Raw genomic sequence first — 22,616 nt, forward strand, 5'->3', positions numbered from 1 at the left:
AAATGAATCCAGTACTCATTACTACTCAGGTGTGGATTCTAATGTAGTGGCTTTACTTAATTTTTCTGTATTGTCCCAATTTGGTGATCGTATTTTCTTCCTCTTCCCATTTCTTTCTGTGTGAGATTTGTGCTCTAAACCATCCGTGATCTTACAAACAGTAAACACTTTGTAATACTATCGGGTTATACAAATCGAACGAGATTCAGTTGATATGTGACGAGAAAGAGTTACGACATAATAAAATGATGACAAAGTTATGATGTATACTGTTTAAATCTGGTATAGCAGAACACCAGCTACATAGCATTTATTGGTAAGAAAAATATACATGGCTTATGCATGTCTTGGCCTGTGTAAAACCATACCATTGTTTAAGATATCCTATAAGCAACTTTTATTAGTAAAACTCTAAAAGTTGAAAATATAAATGATATTTATGAAGTTACTAAAAGTTCAAAATAATAAAGAAAATACAGTATATGATGTGTTATAGTGTCGAATCAACTATAGGAGTACTTGCAAACACTTTTTTAAAACAACACAACGTAAATTTCCTTCAATTGTTACTCCGGTTGTGCGACTGGTGTTCTGTCTAGTCTGCAATACATCAGATGTAATCGAATATTCAGTCTGATGTTCAACCTATGGTTGTAGCTCTGACCAGTCAAATCTAAACCAGTTGTAAGAGCTATTTTGCAGCTCTCTGATTCCAATAATAGTGTATCTTCTAAATCTAAACAGACACTCCACTGCACATTACACCCTACTCTTTGCTTGCAAATACTTTTTTTCCTGTAGTCACATGCACAGTAACACATACAAGCCTGAAAGGAGTTTGTAGAAAGGACTGGATATTTGATCTCATTTAGTCCTTAGTATGCTATATTTATTTCGCAAATATAAGAATTTCAAGTACCAGTAGTTGAAATTCCCCTGGTTCCAGACAGTCATCATAAACAAGGTCTGCCTAAAACTCTCAACACACACCTCTAATCCAATAGCCTAATTGAAGGGGCAATCTACTGACGAATTAAACATTCCCTGCTGACAAAGAGTAACATGCTATCATTGTCTTAGAAATTTTGTCAGTTGAACTTCTCTGCAACCTGAATGTATATCAAATCGTTTCTAATATAGGACAAAATGCCATTGCACAAAACAACTGAATTTGTCACAAACCATAAAAATTGTAAGTGAAGATATTTCTATTGAAAACTTAACATAAGGAGCAATATTAAGCATTTACAATTTTGTGCTGCAAAGTCACTTGCAACACAACACTAACAATATTATAAAACACAAACAAGTTGTCTAAATATTGAGTTGGAACTACAGTTTAATAGTGGAATAGTGGGGGTACAAATACATATATCATTCATCACAAATCTCAGTTCGCTTCTAAGGCAAGCATTTTGCAACAGACTGTTCTCAAGTGGTCTCATTACAATTGATACTTACAACAATTCATGAGCCTCATAATAACATGTCAGCATATTTTCACAGCACAAGTACCCAAGCAGGGATGAGAGTGAAACAAGCATGCCTAGTAGGGTGAATCGAATTTTTTTTCGAATATTTATTTTAGATAGGGATAAAAAGTTGCAAATAGTCATTGTATTGAAGCATACGAAAACTGATTTGCATAGAATAAATTTTCACTGAAGCACAACCGACAAAGTTTAAATTTAAATAAAAATGATACAATTTTGTTTTACTCTACTTAATTTTGACTTAATATTTATTGTTGACTGTACCTTCTAATAACTTACAAAAGTTCGGAAAGTGGTGTTATTACTTTATTTGTAAGATATGTGGGATTTGAGCAGTTTTGAGAGGGTAACTCAGTGATGAAATTCACATGGCTAACAGTAGTGTGAGTCCCTTGCAGTGTAACAGTTTATTTTGCTCTACTGTCATTGCCTTTGCATTATAATATAGAAGAAAAGGTGGCTAAAATCGATAGGAAGAAATTTGTTACGACAGCAGAGGGCATTTTATGAATTCCGGAAGACCTCAACAGTTGAAGTGGAGTAGAAGCAAAGAACCAGCTGAGAATATGATTTCCAGTAAGGCAATATATATATATATATATATATATATATATATATATATATATATATATATATATATATTTATTTGGAAGAGTTCAGTTCCCGTGGTTTCTCTCTGCCAAATATCAATGATGATCAGCCGTTACTAGAGGAAAGTAAAAAATGTTTTTAAAATTTGGTGTAATAGGGAAATGATACTAGAATTTAAAGTGAGTGACAGGAAATTGATATTGCAGCTTGTAAGTGTCCAGATTTCATTTTGTACCATTGTAACAGAAACAACAAAGCTCCTCAAATGGAAAGAACTTTTTTAATAGACTAAAGAACATATAAGAAAATGGTCATCACTGGAATCATGTTACAACAAAGAAATTTCAACACCAACAAGAGCGAAAAAGCAAGAAGCAATTTTCGGCTCTCTGTGTCTACAACTCGTCGACAATTAGGAGAGAAAAAAAAAGATCTCGATTTTCTTTGGAAATATCCTTTAGACCCATCAAAAAGACAACTGCAAGGAAGATAAACCTCACAATAAGAAAATCCTTCCCAGCATTAGCAAAGTGAAAGATAGAGCTAGCGTCACATCAAGTTGCAGCCATTGCTACTAATGTTCTAGAGGACTTCAATGTAGTGAGCCAAAATGAGACATCTAACAGAATAATCGACAGATCTAAGCAAAATACAAAGAGGGGTTGCTAAAAATCGAAAGGTCTAATAAGTAAAGAAATGGCAATGTAGCAAAGCCTCATTCCATACATTTCGACAGGAACAAAGGCCTATGATGTCTGGAAGTCACAGGGATACGAAAGTGGAAGGATATTATTCTAGAATTGAAGAACTGGACAATGGTCATGCATCTTTAATCTGATCAGCAACAGTCAGCAATATTGCTAGGGCCATCTCCAGCAAAGGAAAAGAAAACAATATACATATTTCAGATTTGGTAGCTACAGGCTGTGATGACAGCTAATACAAATGTGGGATTCAAGAACTTGAAACTTGGGTGGGTGGGTGGGTGGATGAGGGAGGGAGGGATGATTGGATGGAAGGATCTCATTGGTAGCCATCTCCCCATGGTGATTTCTGGGTTGGTGTAGCCTGTAACACAGAATCCATAACTTTATTTCTAACCATTTCATACTATATTTTTCAAAAATTTCGGGAGTTCTTTCATTCCAACCCCGGTATCTAAATTTTGATTGGAAAGAGTAAACAATCATGCCAAAGCACAAGACTAGTAGCTTAATGAAGAAAATGATTACATTTGACAACTGATTTTTATTCATAATATAAAAATACTGGCATGAATTTCACGTTGCATACATGCAACAATAGGTACTAAATAATGACCACGATCTATTCTTAAAGTATTAAATAAATCATAAGAACTTCAGGTTACAGTTTATGATAAATGGAGGGCTGTCAAAAAATCATTTAGTAAACTGCAATATTTTTTTTAAAACTCTAAAAATTCAAGACCATTGGCACTTCAACTAAAATTGATTTTACAAAATTGAAATTTTTTGTGCTTTAAGTACTGGGACATAATACAACTTTATTCCCCCTATCCAATTTTGAATTTCCAATAAGTTTTAGCCCATTTTCCATCCACCCTAATGCCTAGTGTTACTTTATTCCTAAGGCTGGTATTACACTATCAAAGTTCTTTAACAAAGATCTTTTATAAAATATATGACAATGCAATGGAGTTTCTTTTATAAAAGTTCTTTTATAAAATATAAAGTGCGTCTTGTTATCTTTTATAAAAAAAAAAAAAGATTGCCTAGTTTGAAACTAATATGGTGGAACAAATATTGTTGAACTTTTACTATGACCAAAATGCTGATGAGAATATGAAGCAAATGAAATGTTATAAAACACGAAACACGACTACAAAAACAGAAATAAAAGACGAGAAGTGTACATAAAAATAGCAGACTACAACTGCTGTACAGGAGTGATGCACAAGGCTGGACAAACTGAAAATTATCTTCATCCATTCTCAAATAATTTATACAACTTTTTAAGTCTTCGCATTGTACCTCTTTTTTCAGCAAGTTTCGAAGGATACTTTTGTCATCTTGCAACCCATGCTTTAACCCACAGATGTTTCCTTTTCCATTTCTTTTACAGCAATATGCATATGGTATTGTAATATTTTGAACTAACTGCAGCTAAACATGCATAGCACTGTTCATCATTCATTTTTGCATATCTGTGTTCAAAAAATGATTTTATTTTATTTAACTATAAATGGAGGCTGACTATTCTTTTTCCTTAATTTTAGGTTACCTATTATTTTATATAGTGTAATATACTCAAAATCCTACCTTTTATAATGGATATATGATAAAATATTTTATCATATTCTTTGTCAAAGAATTTTGATAGTGTAACAGCAGCCTATGTGAAGTTAATTTTGCTTATAGTGTGTAACTCTTGTGGAAGCAAAGTAATAATGCAATGTATTACAATGCAGTAGCAGCGTAGTGGTAATAATGGCAGCAACAGTGATAATATAATAGCAGAGTGCTAATACTAGCAGTATCAGTAGAAGTAGTAGTACTACCATAGTTACAGAATCAGAGAAGCAGTGGCAGTAGCAGTACTAGTAATGCGATAATATGTTCAAGGTTAGAAGAATGTAATTGTTCAATTGACATGCTATCTATGGCTGATTATTTGTAGTCACTTTCACTCTTGCCTTCACAAACCCCACACTTTACTTACAGCATTTTACCAGTCCCCACATGATGTAATGTTAACGTGGTGAAGCAGTATACATAATGTTAATCAGCGATATATATAATGTTCCTACACTACTGTATCAGAGGTTTTCATAAAATGTTACCAAGAACTGAGAACAGTGATTGAGAGTCTGGACACAATCTTTCCTTTATTCATGAAATCTCTTAGTTGCAATAAATCTAATACATGGAGCAACAGCTTTTTATTCCTCATTTGATAAAAGCTGCACTTTCGATTTTTTCCACTTCAGAACCCAAGAACTTCAGTCGAGTCTAAGCTCGCTATACCCGAGATCCAAAAACAAACAAAATTCCCCAGTAGATACAAACTGCATAGTACCTGCTCGGAATTTAATCCTGTGGTTGAGCAATAAATGAATTACATTGTATAACAAACTACATTAACATTAATTTCGAGAATATATAATATTACCTTTGGTAATGTTCTTCCATATCTGCTAGTTTCAACATCAGTTCAGAATCTAACTTGTCTTGTTGAGATATCTTCATAGCCTCTATATCACCAAGCAATTCATCTATTTTTTCTCTATATTCCTTCAAATTTTCTTCCTTACTTGCTACCTCATTAACCAACTCAGTAATTCTATCAGTAGCTACACACACAGCTTTCTCCTGACTGGCTTTAGCAGCAGCAAGTGCAGCAATATGATCTGAAGCCTTCTGTGAGAAATCTTTCTGATACTCCAATTCTGCCGTCAATGCCTGTATTTGATGCTGATAAATTGCATTTGAAGCTTCCAGATTAGCAATCTGCTGTGTGGCAATCTGTGCACAATCCCTTTGGTGGTCAAGTTTTTCAGTAAGGGCTTCTATCTCGCGCTCATGCTCTGTGTTTGCATCCTCTACAGCAGACAGAGTTTCAGTAAGCTCAAATATCTTTGCAGATAATCCCTCTGCCTTATGTCTATGTTCCAAAATTTCCTCTTCTTTAGCAGTGATATTTTTATCTGCCTTCACTTTGAATTCTTCTAACTTTGAAAGTAATTCTTTGCGAGTCTCCTCTATTTGTTGAACAGTGTCACTTTCAAGCTGAGTCATACTCAGTTTGTTAGCTTCTAATTTCTCTGTCAACGTCTTTACTTGCTCTTCAAGAGCTTCTTTCTGAGATTTAATCAATTGAGAGGAATTTGTTAGCTGTTCTACATAATGTTCACTCTCCAACAACCGTCTCTGTAGAGCTTCTAAAGAGGCTTGCAGGTTGCTATTACCTATTTTTAGTGTTTTGCACTGTTTCTCTAATGTATTGTGTTTATTTCGTACTTTGATCAAATCTTCTTCGTATGTTTCCTTAGCAGTGTTCAATTCTGTAACAAGTGTATCAATCTTATCCTGTAAGTCAACAATTGTTAGTTGGTTCTCCATGTTGGATATTCTTAACTCATCGCGATAATGAGTCATGCATCTCAATTCCTCTTCAGCTTGATTTGCTTTCTCAAGAGACTCGTGCATTTCTTGTTCTGCTTCCCTTAATTTCACCTCTACACGTATTTCACAATCCTTTATCCTAGCAGCAGCTTCCACCTCAAATTCCTTTATCTTCTTCTCTGCTGTGTTTCTAACTTCGTTTAGATTCTCTTCAGCAGTTGTCCTCACTTCCATCACTCTTTCCTCTATCTCCTTGGCTGAAATTTCCATTATCTCCTTTACTTTCTTTTCCATTTCTTTCATTTTTTCATTTGCTTTATCTTTTACCTCAGAAAGTTCATTTTCGTGCTTAATGTTCATTTCTTCAATTTCTTGTGTGTGTGACTCTACCAAAAGCTTATGTTCTGTGCAAGTTTTTTCAAACTCCGATTCCAAATCAGAAAGCTTATCTTTCAAAACTGTCAATCTCTCCTCCAATTCCCTCTCTTTTTTATTTGCTTCTTCCCTCATCTTTGAGAGTTCCTCATCATGTTTCAAAAATATCTCATTCATTTCAAGTCTGTGAGCTTCAGTTATCAAGTTCTGTTCAATACAAGATTTTTCAAAATCTGCTTCCAATGCAAAATATTTATCATTTAATAAATTTATTTTCTTTTCAGCTATTCTGACCTCTTCCTCAGCTTTTTCTCTAACTTCATTAAGCTCTCTTTCATGTCTATGGCAAATTTCATCCATTTCAAGTCTATGTGCTTCTGTTACAAGTTTCTGTTCCATACAAGATTTTTCAAATTCTGCTTCCAAAGCTAGATATTTATCATTCATGGCTGCTAGTGCTGATTGTTTATCTGATATAATTGTTTCCAAGTTTTCTCGCATAATTGAGCTATTGAGTACATTTTCTTCAAGGCTCTCAATTTCAGAAATGTGTGCCTCTCTCAATGCCACCTTCTCAGTGTTGAACTCTCTGATAATTTTCTCGTTCTCAGATTTCAACTCTTCCAGCTCCAGCTCAGCAGATGACAATTCACTCTGGATCATGAGAATCATGCACTGTTTCTGATTCAATTTACTATCAAGATCAGAGTTTATTTCACGTAATTTTGACAATTCTTTCTTTAAATCTTTAGCCTCCTGTTCTAAAAGTTTCTTCTTCTCATTTTCATTAGCTAGATCTGTTAATTTCTTGCAGAGCACATTCATCTGCTTTATGTCTGTTTCATGGCGCAATTTCGACTCTTCTTCTTTTTTCTCAAGCTCACTGATGTTTGCTAATAAGTTGTCCCTTTCTTCTTCAAGGTTTGCTACCACCGTTTCACTTTCACTCAAAGATTTTTCTAAAACCACACACTTTTCCCTAAGCTCCGACAGTTCTGATTCAACTTTCTCTAAATCTGGTTTCACATCAACAATCCTCAACAATTCTTTATTCTTTTCTTCAAGTTCAATCTTGTTTTTCTGAACTAGTGCATCATAGGCTGACTGTAACTGTTGAAGGTCCCTTTCCAGATTCCTAATACGTTCGTAAAGCTCGTCAATATGAGCTTCATTTTCACGAATTGTTGCATCCTTGTTGTCACGGTCTACAATAAGAGCTTCATACAACTCTGTACTTATTTCCTTTGCTGCAGTTTCATTATTCGCTGAAGTTTCATATTTCAACTTCGTTTTCACTTGAGAAGCTGAGTTAAATGGCTTCGCTACTCTTCTTGGCAGCTGAGGCTGGCAAGGAAAAAAAAAATGCAAGAATGTTAATACATATACACTACTTTATGACAGATAAAAATGAAGACATAGTAAGAAAATAAGTAAATATTTTACAACATTGGTAATTTATACCCATCTGTGTATTCTGTAGAGTAAAATGGTGCAAAACATTCAGGAGAGGACAGAACCTGCTCCCTTCTCTTCCCAAAGCTAGTGAGCAAGCAGCCAAAAGTTCATATAGCAAGTTGTATTCCCTCTTCCACACGCCCTTCCTTCTGTGTCCCGACTACTCATTGGACCAACCAGCTATGATACCAGTTGCACAGAAGGCTTGTTTTGTGACTTAACACTCTACAGATTTCACGGACAGAGTATACAGTTGTTTTTTAAGGAAGCAGTTACTGTTACATGTTAAGGTTAATGTAACTTGCATTTATCAAAGGAAATGTGAAAGTAAGTGGATATAATCTAAATTCTGTACACTGTACTTTAAACTCTGATGTTAATAAATGCAAGTGCAACTTACTCCTTTGTCATTGGTAGAATGTTTTGTGAACTTCGAAATGTGGCACATGAAAAGTTAATTCCACAATATGATACTGTTTTCATTCAAGAACATGGTTATTTTCATGTCCATTTCCACAGATAAATACAATTTACACAGTACTTCAAAATATATATTATATTACAGAAAGAGGTTCTGCTTCAGTGTAGGGCCTATATCAATGTGGGCAGAAGCTATTTGTAATGAGTTGTTTGGTCTGTAACTCAAAACTATGGTCCAGAGTTATTAAACAATGACGCCATAGCTTCTTCTAGCGTTCTAACATTCACATACAGAGACACACACACTTACGTGCATGCACACATGCACAAATGAGAAAAACTTTGAAAAGTGGAGAGCAAACCTGACACATTTAAAGGAATCAATCATTCCATTATTTGACAGCAACTGTTCATGTAAGTAATGTTAAAGTCATTAATTTACAATTATTAGTTACTGTATAATCTTATAGCCATAATTTTATCTTGCTTGTGGATCATTTCAATGATTCAGTACACATATCTTGCCACATGTCATTCGAAAGTAGTACCAGTATATCCCATATTATTATTTCAATCGCAGTCACCACTTGCAGATGAATACAATTTGTTTAATATCAGGATTAAAAGTACAGTGAACAAACTTTATCAATCTTTGCTAACACACTGTAGAGGGGTGGGACATGACAACCATCAACTAGAATAATAATTATCCTTAAGAACCAAACCACTCAAACATAAGAGAGAATATTTGAACCTATGCTAAAACGAAATTCAGTTACAAAGGAATGAGCATAAAATGCTAATCTTCACAGAGGCAAAATAATTTATTAAAATTAAAATGCATAAACCTGAATGTAGTATGAAGTCAAAAACTAAAAAAGTGTTCCAAGCACGACTTCTGGATACAGGCTTCTTAGATTAATAGTTGCTTGTCCATTTCACCTATATTTTATATACAAGTCTATCACAACTGAAACAAGTGTGGGAAGCAACTGAACTATACCTGTAAAGATGACAGACTCAAGCAGATGGTCAATGCAAACAAACAAAATTATGTGAAAGCATTAATAATGCTAGCTTTGCTAACACTCATTGAATCCCAGATAAAATGCTGGTTCAATAAAATTATCACGTGCAGTTAAAACTTACAATTTAGTAATTTAGGCTAGAATCTGTATATTATATTAGAGTGTCCTGCACAATGGAGACATCAAATAGACGGGGGGGGGGGGGGGGGGGGAATTCATAGAGAAAAATATATTACTGGTACAAAATGTTACTAAATTCTACTAACCAAACCACAGTGGTGTCATAGTTACTCTGAAATGGGTAACTAAGTAATAAGGGTAGTTTGAAAGACCTTTGAACTAAAATATATGCAAAGATTACAAATGGCGCCGCCTTCATGAACTCCAGCCAACTCTTTCAACTTCTTGGTTTTATCCTGTCACCATTACTCGGCAATATGACTGCTCTATTTGTAGCATCTTTAATCTGATTCCGAAACTGTTACCGCAATACTAGAAGAGGTCTTGCTGTCCCTCTCGTCATACATGCTTTCTGCTATACATCATTTCTACATTCAACCTGGTGGCTGCATCACTCAATTTTATTAACTGTTTTAATTTATATTCTACTTTTAACGTTATTTTAACTAGTTAAGACCAAGTGTTCATTTTGTTAACAAGTTTTATTCGACCTGAAGATGCCAATATAATTGGTGAAAATGTTTGTCGTTAAAATATATGTAATGTTACTTTTTGGTATAACATAAATTTTAATGTATCTTTCACTGTTAAGTATTGACTGAATTAAATTCTTCTATTAATTGACATTGTACTTAACGGACCAATATGCCATTGAAATTATTCCATTAAAAGTTTTAACCGAATTATCTTTTAGTAGCTATTATGAATTGATAAACACAATATTAAAAAAATTAAATAAATTCAGACATTTGGGTTAAGCAGAATTTAATGTCCATCTCCAAATCAGTGCACATCATCCTGATGGAACTTATTTGGAGTATCATGTAACAATAAATTGCATCAAGAAATGTTTCATCAATTTTACTGTCAAATCTAAAATAAACTACAAAACAGGCTTTGAAAGGAAGTAGTCTATAGATGACTGGAAAAGGCTTCATGTAAATAATGCAGACTACTGGCACAGGACAGATTAACAGAGAAAGTGGAGAACATTGTACTATTGGTTCAGAAAGTAGTATTAAAGAGTGATATTAACAGTAATAGTGCAACTGACAACTGCAATAATACTGCAAATAGTTTCTGATGGTGCTGGACTCCATGTGACACTCCAAGGAATATTTCTGAAGTACCTCTTCCCGAATTCACCCTCCTCAACAATCTCAGATTAATGTAAGAGCAAAGTGTAATATTTCTGATGTTTCGACTGTCCTTACTTCTTCCTTGCATCAGTGCTCCCCAGTACAACTGGACAGAGAAGTAAACAGACCCTAGTAATCCAACATTGAGAGGCATTCAAGTTTTGGTTTCCTTTCCTTATACTATTGCCAAATATATCAATAAATATCTTCTTTTATCATAGCTCTTCTTTGACAAAAGCTTCAGGAAACAATGACCCTGATTGAAATTCTAAACTAACTGCCCAAATCTAATTAACTGTCCCAGCACCAACCATTATGAAATGCTCTTTTCAAAAATATATCGTCTAATAGTATATAACACTGCTTAAAACTCTTAAGAGGAATACTATTGTAATTTCCATTTAGTGTGCCATTTTATGGTTCACATTTTTCATATATTGATTTCCCAGATTTTCCATGACTATATTGAGAAATTTTCCCTGACAATAGATATTTTGGAATATTATTCTGTACAATTTTTCCAAATATCATTAAATTTATTGAATTCAGAAGGTGACAATTTTTTTAATTTAAAGGAAATGTATCTCCTATGATCACACTCTGTGTAGTTCAAGTGCCAAACACGTGAAGTGAACCATACCAGGGTAAAACATAGACAAGGTACCTGCAGCTTTTAGCATATAGGATGAAGGTTTGAGTAGAGCACCAGCACCTTTTCTTCATTAATTCCTAAGTCCATTGTTGACGAATCTAGAAAATATAGCATATCTGTTCCAATGGTTTGCAGTAAATTAAACAAGGTTTGAACAGTGGACGGAGTCTCTGGATCCAATTTACCCGAGACTAGATTTACGATAAAACAACAAGGTATCAATCGTCTTATCAATGGCAACCCATAAGAAGGAATCAACAAGTTCAGCTCTATTCGTTTCCATTGTCAGTATTGTAGGAGTTCAAATAATTTTTCCGAAGTGTTGATTTGTATGCAAAATATTTGACGGTGAGTGTGTGCAGCTCCCTGGGAACATCGTTCTGAGTTGATTCATCCGGAATTGGAGAATTAAGAGAAAGACTATCAGTAGTCAAGCAAGTGGAGCAACAAGTTAATATTAGTAGATTCAATATTCTGAAATTAAAGGACGAGGAACCTAAGCAAAATTATCAGGTCGAAATTTCAAATAGGTTTGCCACTTTAGGGAGTTTCAACAAAGTTGAGAGCATTAGATGTTAATAGGGTGTGAGAAAATATCAGAGATAGTATCAAAATTGCAGTTGGGCAGAGCATAGGTTATTATGAAACTAAGAAAAAGAAACTTGTTTGATGATTGTTCCATGGTAGTAGAAAGAAGGAAACAGGCAAAATTGAAATTCTTACAGGATCCAGTTGAGCCAAATAGACATACATCACATTTTCATTTTTGTATGAGGTCTCGCCCACCTCATTGAATACTACACAGCTACTATGAAGTAGCCAATATGTATTATTACTATTTAATAAGAGAAAAATTCGTACCGGCACCGGGAATCGAACCCAGGACCTCTCAGCTCTGCGTGCTGAGCGCTCTTTCCAACTGAGCTATGCCAGGACACGATCCACAGCCGTAAAAGCATTACGAGGGGGGTTCGGCCAGCGCCGTGGATCGTGTCCCGGCATAGCTCAGTTGGAAAGAGCACTCAGCACACAGAGCTGAGAGGTCCTGGGTTCGATTCCCGGTGCCGGTACGAATTTTTCTCGTATTAAATAGTAACAAATAGAGAATCTGAAAGTTAGAATTTATAAAAATTATATTATTGCTTGTTCTGTACGCTTGTGAAACTTGGACTCTCACTTTGAGAGAGGAACAGAGAATAAGGTTCTTAGGAAAATATTTGGGGCTAAGAGGGATGAAGTTACAGGAGAATGGAAAAGTTACATAACGCAGAACTCCATACATTTTATTCTTCACCTGACATAATTAGGAATATTAAATCCAGACGTTTGAGGATGGACAGGGCATGTAGCATGTATGGGCGAATCCAGAAATGCATGTAGTGTGTTAGTTGGGAGGCCAGAGGGAAAAATACCTTTGGAGAGGCTGAGACGTAGATGGGAGGATAATATTAAAATGGATTTAAAGGAGGTGGGATATGATGATAGAGACTGGATTAATCTTGCACAGGATAGGGACCGATGGCAGGCTTATGTGAGGTGGTAATGAATTTCCAGGTTACTTAAAAGCCATAAGTTGATTCATCTGGAATATTGAAGTCTCAGTATTTGCATAAGAATATTTGAAACTTTGGCACTCTAAGTTTATACTGTGATATATTTGCAGCAACTGTTGCCATGCACAAACCTTTATTAAATTCACTGGTAAAAGACCAAGAAGGTTCCAGCACCACGTGTGTAAGAAGAATTTGTTTTCTAGGCAGAGCACAATTTTTATTTCCCACATGAAGTTCAGTTTTTAAATGCTGTTCTAATTTGACTTCGTGGAGCACCCAATGCATTTGTCACACTCTCTGCACAGCACGATTTTATCATCACTAGTAAAGACATTGTCAAATGAAATCCAATCTTTTAATTTGGATGTGACTGGTGCCATAGGAGTAGACTAGCTATCTGTATCACCTGATGTCAGAATAAGCTTCTCAAGAACTGAAAGAACTAGTTTTCTTTCAGAACAACTGATTGAGGGTGTTTGTGCCAAACTGTCATCCACAGGCTAATTTTCACTATTCTTCACTATGGTAGCAGTATGAGATGTGATTGAAAGTTTTCAGACAGGAGCCACCACTGCTCAATAGGAGGGAGTAGGTTTGTCCGCAGGCGTGAAAGAGAAAGTTTGTTTTGTCCTTGAGCTGTCCTGAAAAGATCACTGCAATATGTCTGTTCAGTAGAGAGTAACAGCCTGGTGAGTGAAGACGAGTTTTCACCTCTCAGCATATATAAAGATTTTGCAAATGGATGAAAAAACGAACAAATGTGTTTCATATTTTGTTTTAAAACAAGGAAATCAGCTTCAGAGACTTATGAACTCTTAAAAACAACTTTTGGAGATAAATGTCTGAGCAGTCAAATGTTTTTATCTGGTTGAACAGATTCAAAGATGACCACGAATCAGTCGAAAATGACCCCCAGTCCAGCTGGCCTTCCACTTAAAAAACTAACGAAAACATTGCGAAAGTTCGCGATTTAGTGTGCTCCGACAGTCGACTTGCAATTAGGGAAATGGCTGAAGAGCTGAATTTAAGTTCTATGCAGTTCAGTCAATTTTAAATGAAGATTTGAACATGTCTCTAGTGTCCATGAAATTCATTCCGAAACTGTTGTCAGACGAGCAGAAACAACATCGACTTCAGGTGTACCAAGAACTCATTAATCAGGCAGAAAATGACTCAGATTTGTTAAATAGGGTACCTAATTACAGGCGACGATTTATAGGTTTATGGGCATGACTCAGAAGCAAACACACAATCATCACAGTGGGAGAGTCCAGGTTCGCCACGACCAAAATAAGCACAACAAAGTTTGTCAAATGTGAACACAATGTTGCTGTTTTTTTCTACAAATATCGTGCATCACGAATATGTCCCAAGGGGACAGACAGTCAACCAGGTCCTTGACCATTTGCGCGAAAATGTGAGGAAGGAAAGGCCTGCACTCAGGCGAGACAAGAATTGGGTCCTCCACCACAACACACTGGCCCAATGTGAATTCTCAATCAGGGAACTTTTGGCCAAATTTCGAAGTCCTGTGCTTCTCCAACTTCCCTATTCCCCTGATATAGCCTCTGCCGACTTCTACACGTTTCCTAAATTGAAATTTTCGCTGACTCAATTGAAGATATCCAAGCAAATACGAAGAGGGTTCTTAACAACCCTTAAGAAACAGCATTTCCAGGAATGCTTCTAAAAGTAGAAACACCGTTTGAGTCAGTGTGTTCAGTCAGAAAGGAGACTACTTTGAAGGAGATCCATCGCAATAGCCTGTAAGTAACGGTACTGCCATTTTGAAATTACAAGCCCAGTCTTAAAACTTATCACACCTCTTACAATGAGTCAGTGACCCACCCTTCACATTAGTATTTATTCCTACTTTATCCTTACTTTTTAAGGGGTATATAATGGTGATGTATGCACTGGAGAGGAGAAAGAAACTGACCACCCAATCTCATCTCCTGGCCTAATTGCCTCATAAGTGGTCCTTTTTGGTATCATTTGAAGTTCAGACCTGTCTTTGGGCAGTTGACTAAACAACAACAAGCTATTAGCATGTCCATTTTTTAACAGAATACATTATTTTCAATTACTGAATTACTTTTATACATTAGAGACGAAGGGACAAGCTTTATGAAGTCTTCAAATGTATAACTTACGAATTAAGTCTAGGGAAAATTTGTGAAAAAAAAAATGTGTATTCTTTCAAAATAAGCAATATATATCTAAATATTTATTATGCACCAAAATATGTAACTTAAAACTTCGGAATAATAATCCCTTTGGTGTCATTTGCCGAATTTTAGCTTTCCTAATAGCTACATATATAGAACAGAATATGTAAGTACATAAAATCCGGGCTCTAATTATAATAGTTTAACTCCATATCCCCCCCCCCAAAGTTTACAATTCTTACGACTTTTCTCTGACATATTCATTAATAGATTCACATGAAATGAAAACTAACTATGAACATTTACCAAGATTTAACATAATTTATAGGATATACTTTCACAAAGTACATACGGTGAAATCTGTCTGAAGTAACCACTAATCATTCTTCAGGGGGGGGGGGGGGGAGGAAGGCTGTTAATACAGGTGACCTCCGAAATAAGATTATAATTAGTGATGGACAAAATTCGGATGGACCATAATAATTTGTTCAGATGGCAGATGCTATGAGAACAGTGGAGAATGAAAACAGAAATAAATAGTATTGTATACATTCGGCTAAACTCATCTACAAACATTTGTTGCGTGCAATAGAGATTTGCTCCAGATCATCTGTCTCATCTCTTTCTTTCTCTCTAATTATGGAATGTAGGAATTAACATCTTTATCGGAAGTTGCAGATAGCTATAGCTTTCACTTTTTGTCGTGCTTTGTCCTGTAGCATCAGTCCATTAACTGACATTTTTACAGGTGTGTATTTAAATCATTTGTAAACAAAATCGCCAACTTCTCTACACTTTGACTCTCTTTCTTTTCACTCCACGACATTCATTTTCTTCCCATTAAAATCAGGGACGTGCATTCAGGGCAAGCGGGGTAAGCGCCGCATATTCTAGTAGACTTACACTTCAAATTAATGTATCATTTTATCTCACTCAGCTTATAAATAAACATTTTTTAATAAAGTGTATTCTGCACTTCAAATTTAAATGTTCTGCATTAACTACACTTCTGCAGTAAGGCAGCTCTTCGTTCACTTTTCGTTCACAGCTTGCCTGGTCTCATTTTACAGCTGACACATGTGCGGACAGTAGACAAGGATGGAAATTTCCTCGTATACCACTGTATTACCTATACGCTCGTACTCAGCAAGAATAAGTGCTGGGATTATCGCTTGTCCAGGCCACGGCCGACTTGATGTTCCCTTCACTTTTTTGTATAAGGAGAAGCAAAGAGAGCACATCAAGTCGGCCGTGTCCAGGCTTGTTAAGTTCCTGCAGAAGAATACCAGTGTTGAATTTGGCAGTGTGTGAAACATGCGATTTGTTTGTCAATTGAGATAGTGTTCAGGATCTCTCAGTTATTTGAAGATTTGTTTCTTTGTGAGTGACAATTTATGTCGTAGTTTTCTATGTATAAATTAAATATTGATTAAGAATGGGCGATTCATTATGTCCTATCGAAAAATTATTGAAACACCCATTTCGAGTACATTCTTTGCAAGAAAAATTAAACATAATACAAAGTGATCGACCATGTCCTGAAATGCCAACGCTTTTTTGCAGCTCATAAAGATAAAGGAAAAGAATACACTCGACATTTTCAAGCGTCCCAATATCAGAAAACTCAGTGGATTGCAGGAAGTGCGAAATTAAATAAACTCTTTTGCTGGCCATGTCTTATGTTTTCTAAAGAAGAAACAGTTTGGTAGGCACATATTTTTAGTGTTTTACAATTTAAGTCATTTGGATCATCTCGAATAGACGTACAGTTAGATTCACAACTTCGTGTCAGTGTCGAGCAACACAATGAAATGGTGCGAAAGAACAGGGAAATATTGAAGAGGTTAATTGATACAGTGTTTTCTAGCCATGCATGAATAGTCATTTCGTGGTCATTGTGAGTCAGAAGAGGCAGTTAACAAAGGAGTATATTTAGGTGCGCTCAATTACCTTGCAAAATATGACTTAACCCTCAGCCATCATCTGGAAACTTCTACCACATTCTGCGGAACTTCAAATCGAATACGGAATGATTTGATTCTCGCTGTAAGTGATGTTATGGATAACATAAAACAAGAACTTTCAAAAACGTCAGTTGTTGCAATCATGCTAGACGAAACTTCAGACATTATAAATGCATCCCAGCTTTCAACCACTCTTAAGTATGTTGATTCAGAGACTGGTGAGATTAATGAAAGATTCATATGTTTTACTGATGTAAGCAATGATAGATCTGCCAATGGTTTATTCGAACATGTCCAAAATATAGCCACTCAGTATGACATAAGTAACAAGCTCGTTGCTCAAACATTCGATGGAGCTGCTGTCATGGCTGGTCTCACAAATGGTCTGAGAGCTAAAGTTCTTGAAAAATATCCTAAGGCAATATTTGTGCACTGTTCCAGTCATAAATTAAATTTAATCTTGTCGCAGTCACATGTTTGAAAGAGTGCAGAATATTTTTACAGACTTTAACTGGTTTGGGTTCTTTCTTCAGTAAATCGTTCAAAAGAACACGACTTAAGGAATACACCTCAAAGAAAATGCCTAGACATGCTCCAACTAGATGGAATTTTACATCGCGTCTTGTTCAGACTGTAAAGGAACATAGGGATGAATTTATTGGATTTTTTCAAGACATATTAGACGACAGTTCTACCTGGGACAGTGAAACAGTTGTTACTGCACAAGGCTTCCTTACATTTCTGACCAGTTTTGAGACATCACTGTTATTAATTATTTTCAGCAAGATATTCAGCTACACTGACATACTTTTCAATATACTTCAGTCCAAATCTTTAGATATCCAGTATTGCTGTGAAAAAGTTACAGAAACAAAGACATATCCAAAATCTCAGAAAATGTTTGGATTCTGTAAGGACAGAAACTGTAGTTTACCACCACGAAGATGATGAAACTGCAAGTAAACGTCACCGCACAGAACAAGACCCTGAAGTTGCAAGAAAGGCCCTTTACATTGAGATAATCGATACAATAGTTTTTCAGATTGATGAAAGATTTAGTTCTATGCATAACTTAAACTTTGTGGCTTTGTTAGATCCTCAGAAGTACGAAGAATATAGGGTGAACTTTCCTGCTACTATATTTAACATTTTGAAAGAAAATCACTCGGACACGTTTGATTTTATCAGGCTGAAAAATGAACTCATTGTCCTCTACTCTTATGATGAATTTACTGGCCAACATCCGTACCAGCTGGTTAATACACTCAAGAAAAAACAACTTGACACAGCATTACCAGAAGTCTATAAACTTGGATTACTTATTGTCACTCCCTAGCACCACAGCTTCCGTAGAGCGAACATTCTCTGCACTTAGAAGAATAAAATCATACCAGCGATCAACACAAAGCCAAGAACGTCTTAACGGGTTAGCACTTCTATCCATTGAAAAGGGACTTCTTCATACAGTGATACAATCTGCCACATTTTATGAAGATGTAATCAAAAAGTTCACAAAACAAGAAAGAAGAATGGACTTTACTTTTAAGTAATACATTTCTACAGCTACTGCTCTAAAGCTAATGTCGGTGCTGTTCATCGCCATATTACATGCAAGTAAGCCTAATGAAAGAATGCTATAATATTATTTATTAACATTTTGTAGTACTGTAGCTAAAATAGTCTATACACACACAGGGTGATTTACCATCACTTCTGGAGCTTATTTCCGAAGACATTCTGAGCAAAAAATATATGAACATTTGCCCTAATCGAAATATTTTCAGAGTTGCATTAATTTGAAGTTATTAGTAAAATACCTTTTTTCTTTAGTTTTACGGGTAAACAATATTACAAATAGAGAATGAACTATTCAGAAGTGCCATTTCTTTAATTGGCTAGTTTTCTAAAGCTAAAAATAAGCTCCGTAAGGGACGGTAAATCCTCGTGAATCACCCTGAAAGTTTTATAAGTCATGAATAATTTGTAATTATAAAAGAAATGTGAATAAGTAAACTTCAGAGCTTACCCACACAAAAAATATACCGCACGCCCCTGATTAAAATTCTTTCTTTGTCTAAGAATTTTATTGACTTGTCTTCTGCAACATTAGGAAATTTCGGCAAGTTTTGTAGCAGAAATTCCTTTATTGCTTTCGAGATCACTTTCCTCCTTTTATCACCCATTATTGTATGTATACTCTGTTTCATATAGTCACTGACTGCACACAACGGAACTCACTAACTGAATTGGAGAGAATGTTCTGTAACAATGGTGTTGTTCACGTAAAACTGCTCCAATTCAATACATTTCCCAACAAGCATTTTTTAACGATTTTGCACACTGTCTGCTTATTCAATCATGCCACCCATTCATTGTCGCCAATAACAAAATTTACAACTTGTTCACTGGCAGCCTATAGAATGGATAAGAAAGGTGCATTTTTTATTGTACCTCAGAATAGACAAAGTACGCTGTACTGTACAAATTCAATGGTCAGGCCAGCTTAATGATGCATATCTCAGGTATGAACACAGGGATATATATAGTGTTTGAAGCAGTTCATACCAACTGTAATACAGATCAATCTACAAGAAATGTGCCAGGCTGCTGACTGCAGTGCAGGATGATCCCTTAAATGAGAGGTTATTTATGCCATCTTTATAGAAAAATAAACTAGTACCAGAACAAAAACCCACCCGTTAATGAGGTGACCCTTTCATCAGGTTTCACTGTGTGTGTTGTGTGTTTACATGACGTAGGTACTCTTAAGGGAAAAAAAGGGCCCTATGCAACTACTTTCCAAGGGCCTGTACTGTTTTGTACAGATAGAGAATTTTTTTACAGACTTTCTAAACTAGAATAAGCACAAGACAAGCTGCAGTCCAGACAAGGCCCGATAGGCACAAAAGAGTCATTCCACGTCAAATCGCACAAGTTTTGACCTTCATATTTCTGATTGTGTTTATATTTTTTACCAACTCTATGGGTCTAGTAAACTAACAAGTGTATTTTTATTTCCACCTAAGTCCACATGTTTTTAAAATATCGCATGTTAAAATTCGTTATCACACATTGCAACATTTAAAAAAAAAAAAAAGAAAAAAAAAAGCATTTTAAAGCTCGAAATACTGTCTTTTGTTAAATATTTACTAACTGATTTTAATATAATTATTACAAATATCTTTTATGATTCAATTTTTAAAAGTTGAATATCAATGTGACATAGCAGTATTAAAAATCTGAAAAAATGCCAAGTGCACTGAAGTACTAATAATTGAGGAGCGTTTTTGCAAAAGTCTATAGATGCAGAAATCAAGATTTTACAGAAATTACATTTTTTAATTTAAAAATAGAAATATTTATTTTACAACAGCAATTTTCACAGTAAGCATTCTTTGCTCTGAGGCAATGAAAGTAGGTTTGAAAAATATAAGCACTGTTTTTATTACTTGTCAGTTTTAGGTGCAAAAAATAAGCTTTTTTCAAAAGTCGATAGATGCAGTCTATCTTCATATGAATCTCATTACGACACCAATAAAATTGAAGAAAATTATTAGTGTCAACACAAAAGTACAATTTTATCACAGAAGTCTAATGGGACATATCTGCTAGAACTGTTGTGTAGAAGTCCTTTGCCTCGCCTGTTACTTCGAAATACTGCATGAGTTTCTTAAAGTCATTCTTTTTTTCTTTTGACACCACGTTGACCTCTGAAAGAACAGGAGAGTTTAACACACTACCACATGTTTTAATTATTTGCTTTAGCACATATAGTGCCACTGGACACTGCCTATGTGTTTTGCACAGTAACAGAAACATTATGATGTTTTCCCAAAGTTTTACTGTAAGTGATCACTCGCTGCGGAGCCAAATGGTAGTGTCGATAGTAACATCTTTTGAGTACTCGATTTTAAGTCCATTATTTTCCAGTCCTTGTTGAGATTTTTGACTGTGCCATGATTTTCTAGTATCTTGTGGTAGCCATTGGGAGTCAGTATGTCCTCCATTCTCCTGTAGTCTTTCTGTTCTTACAAAAACACGATCTGGAGCCATATAACTATGACCGCATATCAGAAAGAAATGAAGAATGCGAGTAAAAATATTGTTTTGTTCAGAAAAAAAAAACCATGAGAGTTGCCTTCATAATGCTATTCTTGTTCTGACTGGCAGAAGAATCAGAAAACAGATGAATGGTGGAAGGGGCATTAGTTGCGGATTTTTTTCTATATTAAAAAATCTAGCAATACAGATGCGACTTAGTTACATCCCCTTGATGACTGGGTCTCCAACCAAATACAGAATGAAATGTCCTTAATTTATCTTTTTGAATGTATCATAACACGTAGATTGTACAGCCATACTTGTCTTGCATAGAACACTTCGCTCACTGATAATTTCGGCAGAGGTTGATTTTGTTGCAAGTCAAAACATATCTTTATTAATTCTGGATTATCATCTTTCATAATTTTTTAAAATTTGTCTGCACGAAGTTTATGTGGTCTATATTGGGTCCTGAGTTCATTTCTTTTACCAAGTCTGTCTCTGCCTTTATTTTGGAATAGGCCTATCTTGCAGGTTGAGCAGGAATCAGTACGGGGAGTTTTAAATGACAGGTTGAAATAACTGTAAAATATATGTTTATACTTCGAGAGTGAGTAAGTCTCAAGTAGCCTAAGTTTTTTTTTTCTTTTTTCACAGAAATGTGTCCACATTTTTTTTTTTATAGAGTTCTGGAAGCTGATATCTACCACTAGATTTTTCCCCCCAGTATAGTGGCTCTCTCTGCATTTGTACATCTTTATGTAATTTTTAAGTGCTATTGTAAGATTCTGATACTTCTTACCTGCAGTATTGCCTCCTCTATTTTCCCTTGGTGACTGTCCTGTAGAGTAGAATCTATTTGCCAGAAGAGAATTGGTCCTTCGAGAAACCAGTTATGCCTTGGAAACTTGACGCACAAACAGGGATTATCTGTCCATCTGTTTTCCTGATAATGTATTTAATTGACACACTTTGTTTTCCTTTCAAAGACTCTATATTCATCACCCTACGCTTTGGTGATGTGATGGTCAAGAACATAATAAGTAATTTGTCCTGATTTATTTTGCATAAAATCTTAAATTTATTGTGAAATGCACTAATGTCATCCAAGGTTAACTCTGCCATTTTACACTGCTTACTTCATTAAAGCTTTTGGATTGGAGGAAGAGTTTGCAAGTCCATGAGAGCATTTTATGTTCGGTTCATGCTTCTTTGTTTTACGCTTCCCTGTACGAGGACTCTTCTCTTTAGTTCTGGATTTCCTACCATTTACTACTTCTTGAATCATAATCATTTCATCTTCTGGATCCATTATTCACACACAGAAACTAACTAGAACATCAGAACATTGGAAAACGCTCTTACTTAAAACTCGTCTGAAGTCATACGTGAATGAATACTGCTTTGAAAAGTATTTTACTTCATATTCGCCACTTCAATGTCAAGTTGATTGG

At 35.3% G+C, this 22,616-nt stretch overlaps 1 protein-coding gene across 3 annotated transcripts in view; it reads right to left on the reverse strand.

Annotated features, from left to right (window-relative positions):
* Nucleotides 1-22,616, reverse strand: part of LOC138715376 (myosin-11-like) — a 135,663-nt gene that overhangs the window by 42,392 nt on the left and 70,655 nt on the right. For all 3 annotated transcript variants that reach the window (XM_069848227.1, XM_069848226.1, XM_069848225.1), the window contains one exon: nt 5,235-7,906. In XM_069848227.1, coding sequence (XP_069704328.1) covers nt 5,235-7,906 — 2,672 coding nt within the window. The remainder of the gene's footprint in view (nt 1-5,234; nt 7,907-22,616) is intronic.

Source organism: Periplaneta americana, chromosome 15 (assembly GCF_040183065.1).
Source record: "Periplaneta americana isolate PAMFEO1 chromosome 15, P.americana_PAMFEO1_priV1, whole genome shotgun sequence".
Classification (NCBI taxonomy): domain Eukaryota; kingdom Metazoa; phylum Arthropoda; class Insecta; order Blattodea; family Blattidae; genus Periplaneta; species Periplaneta americana.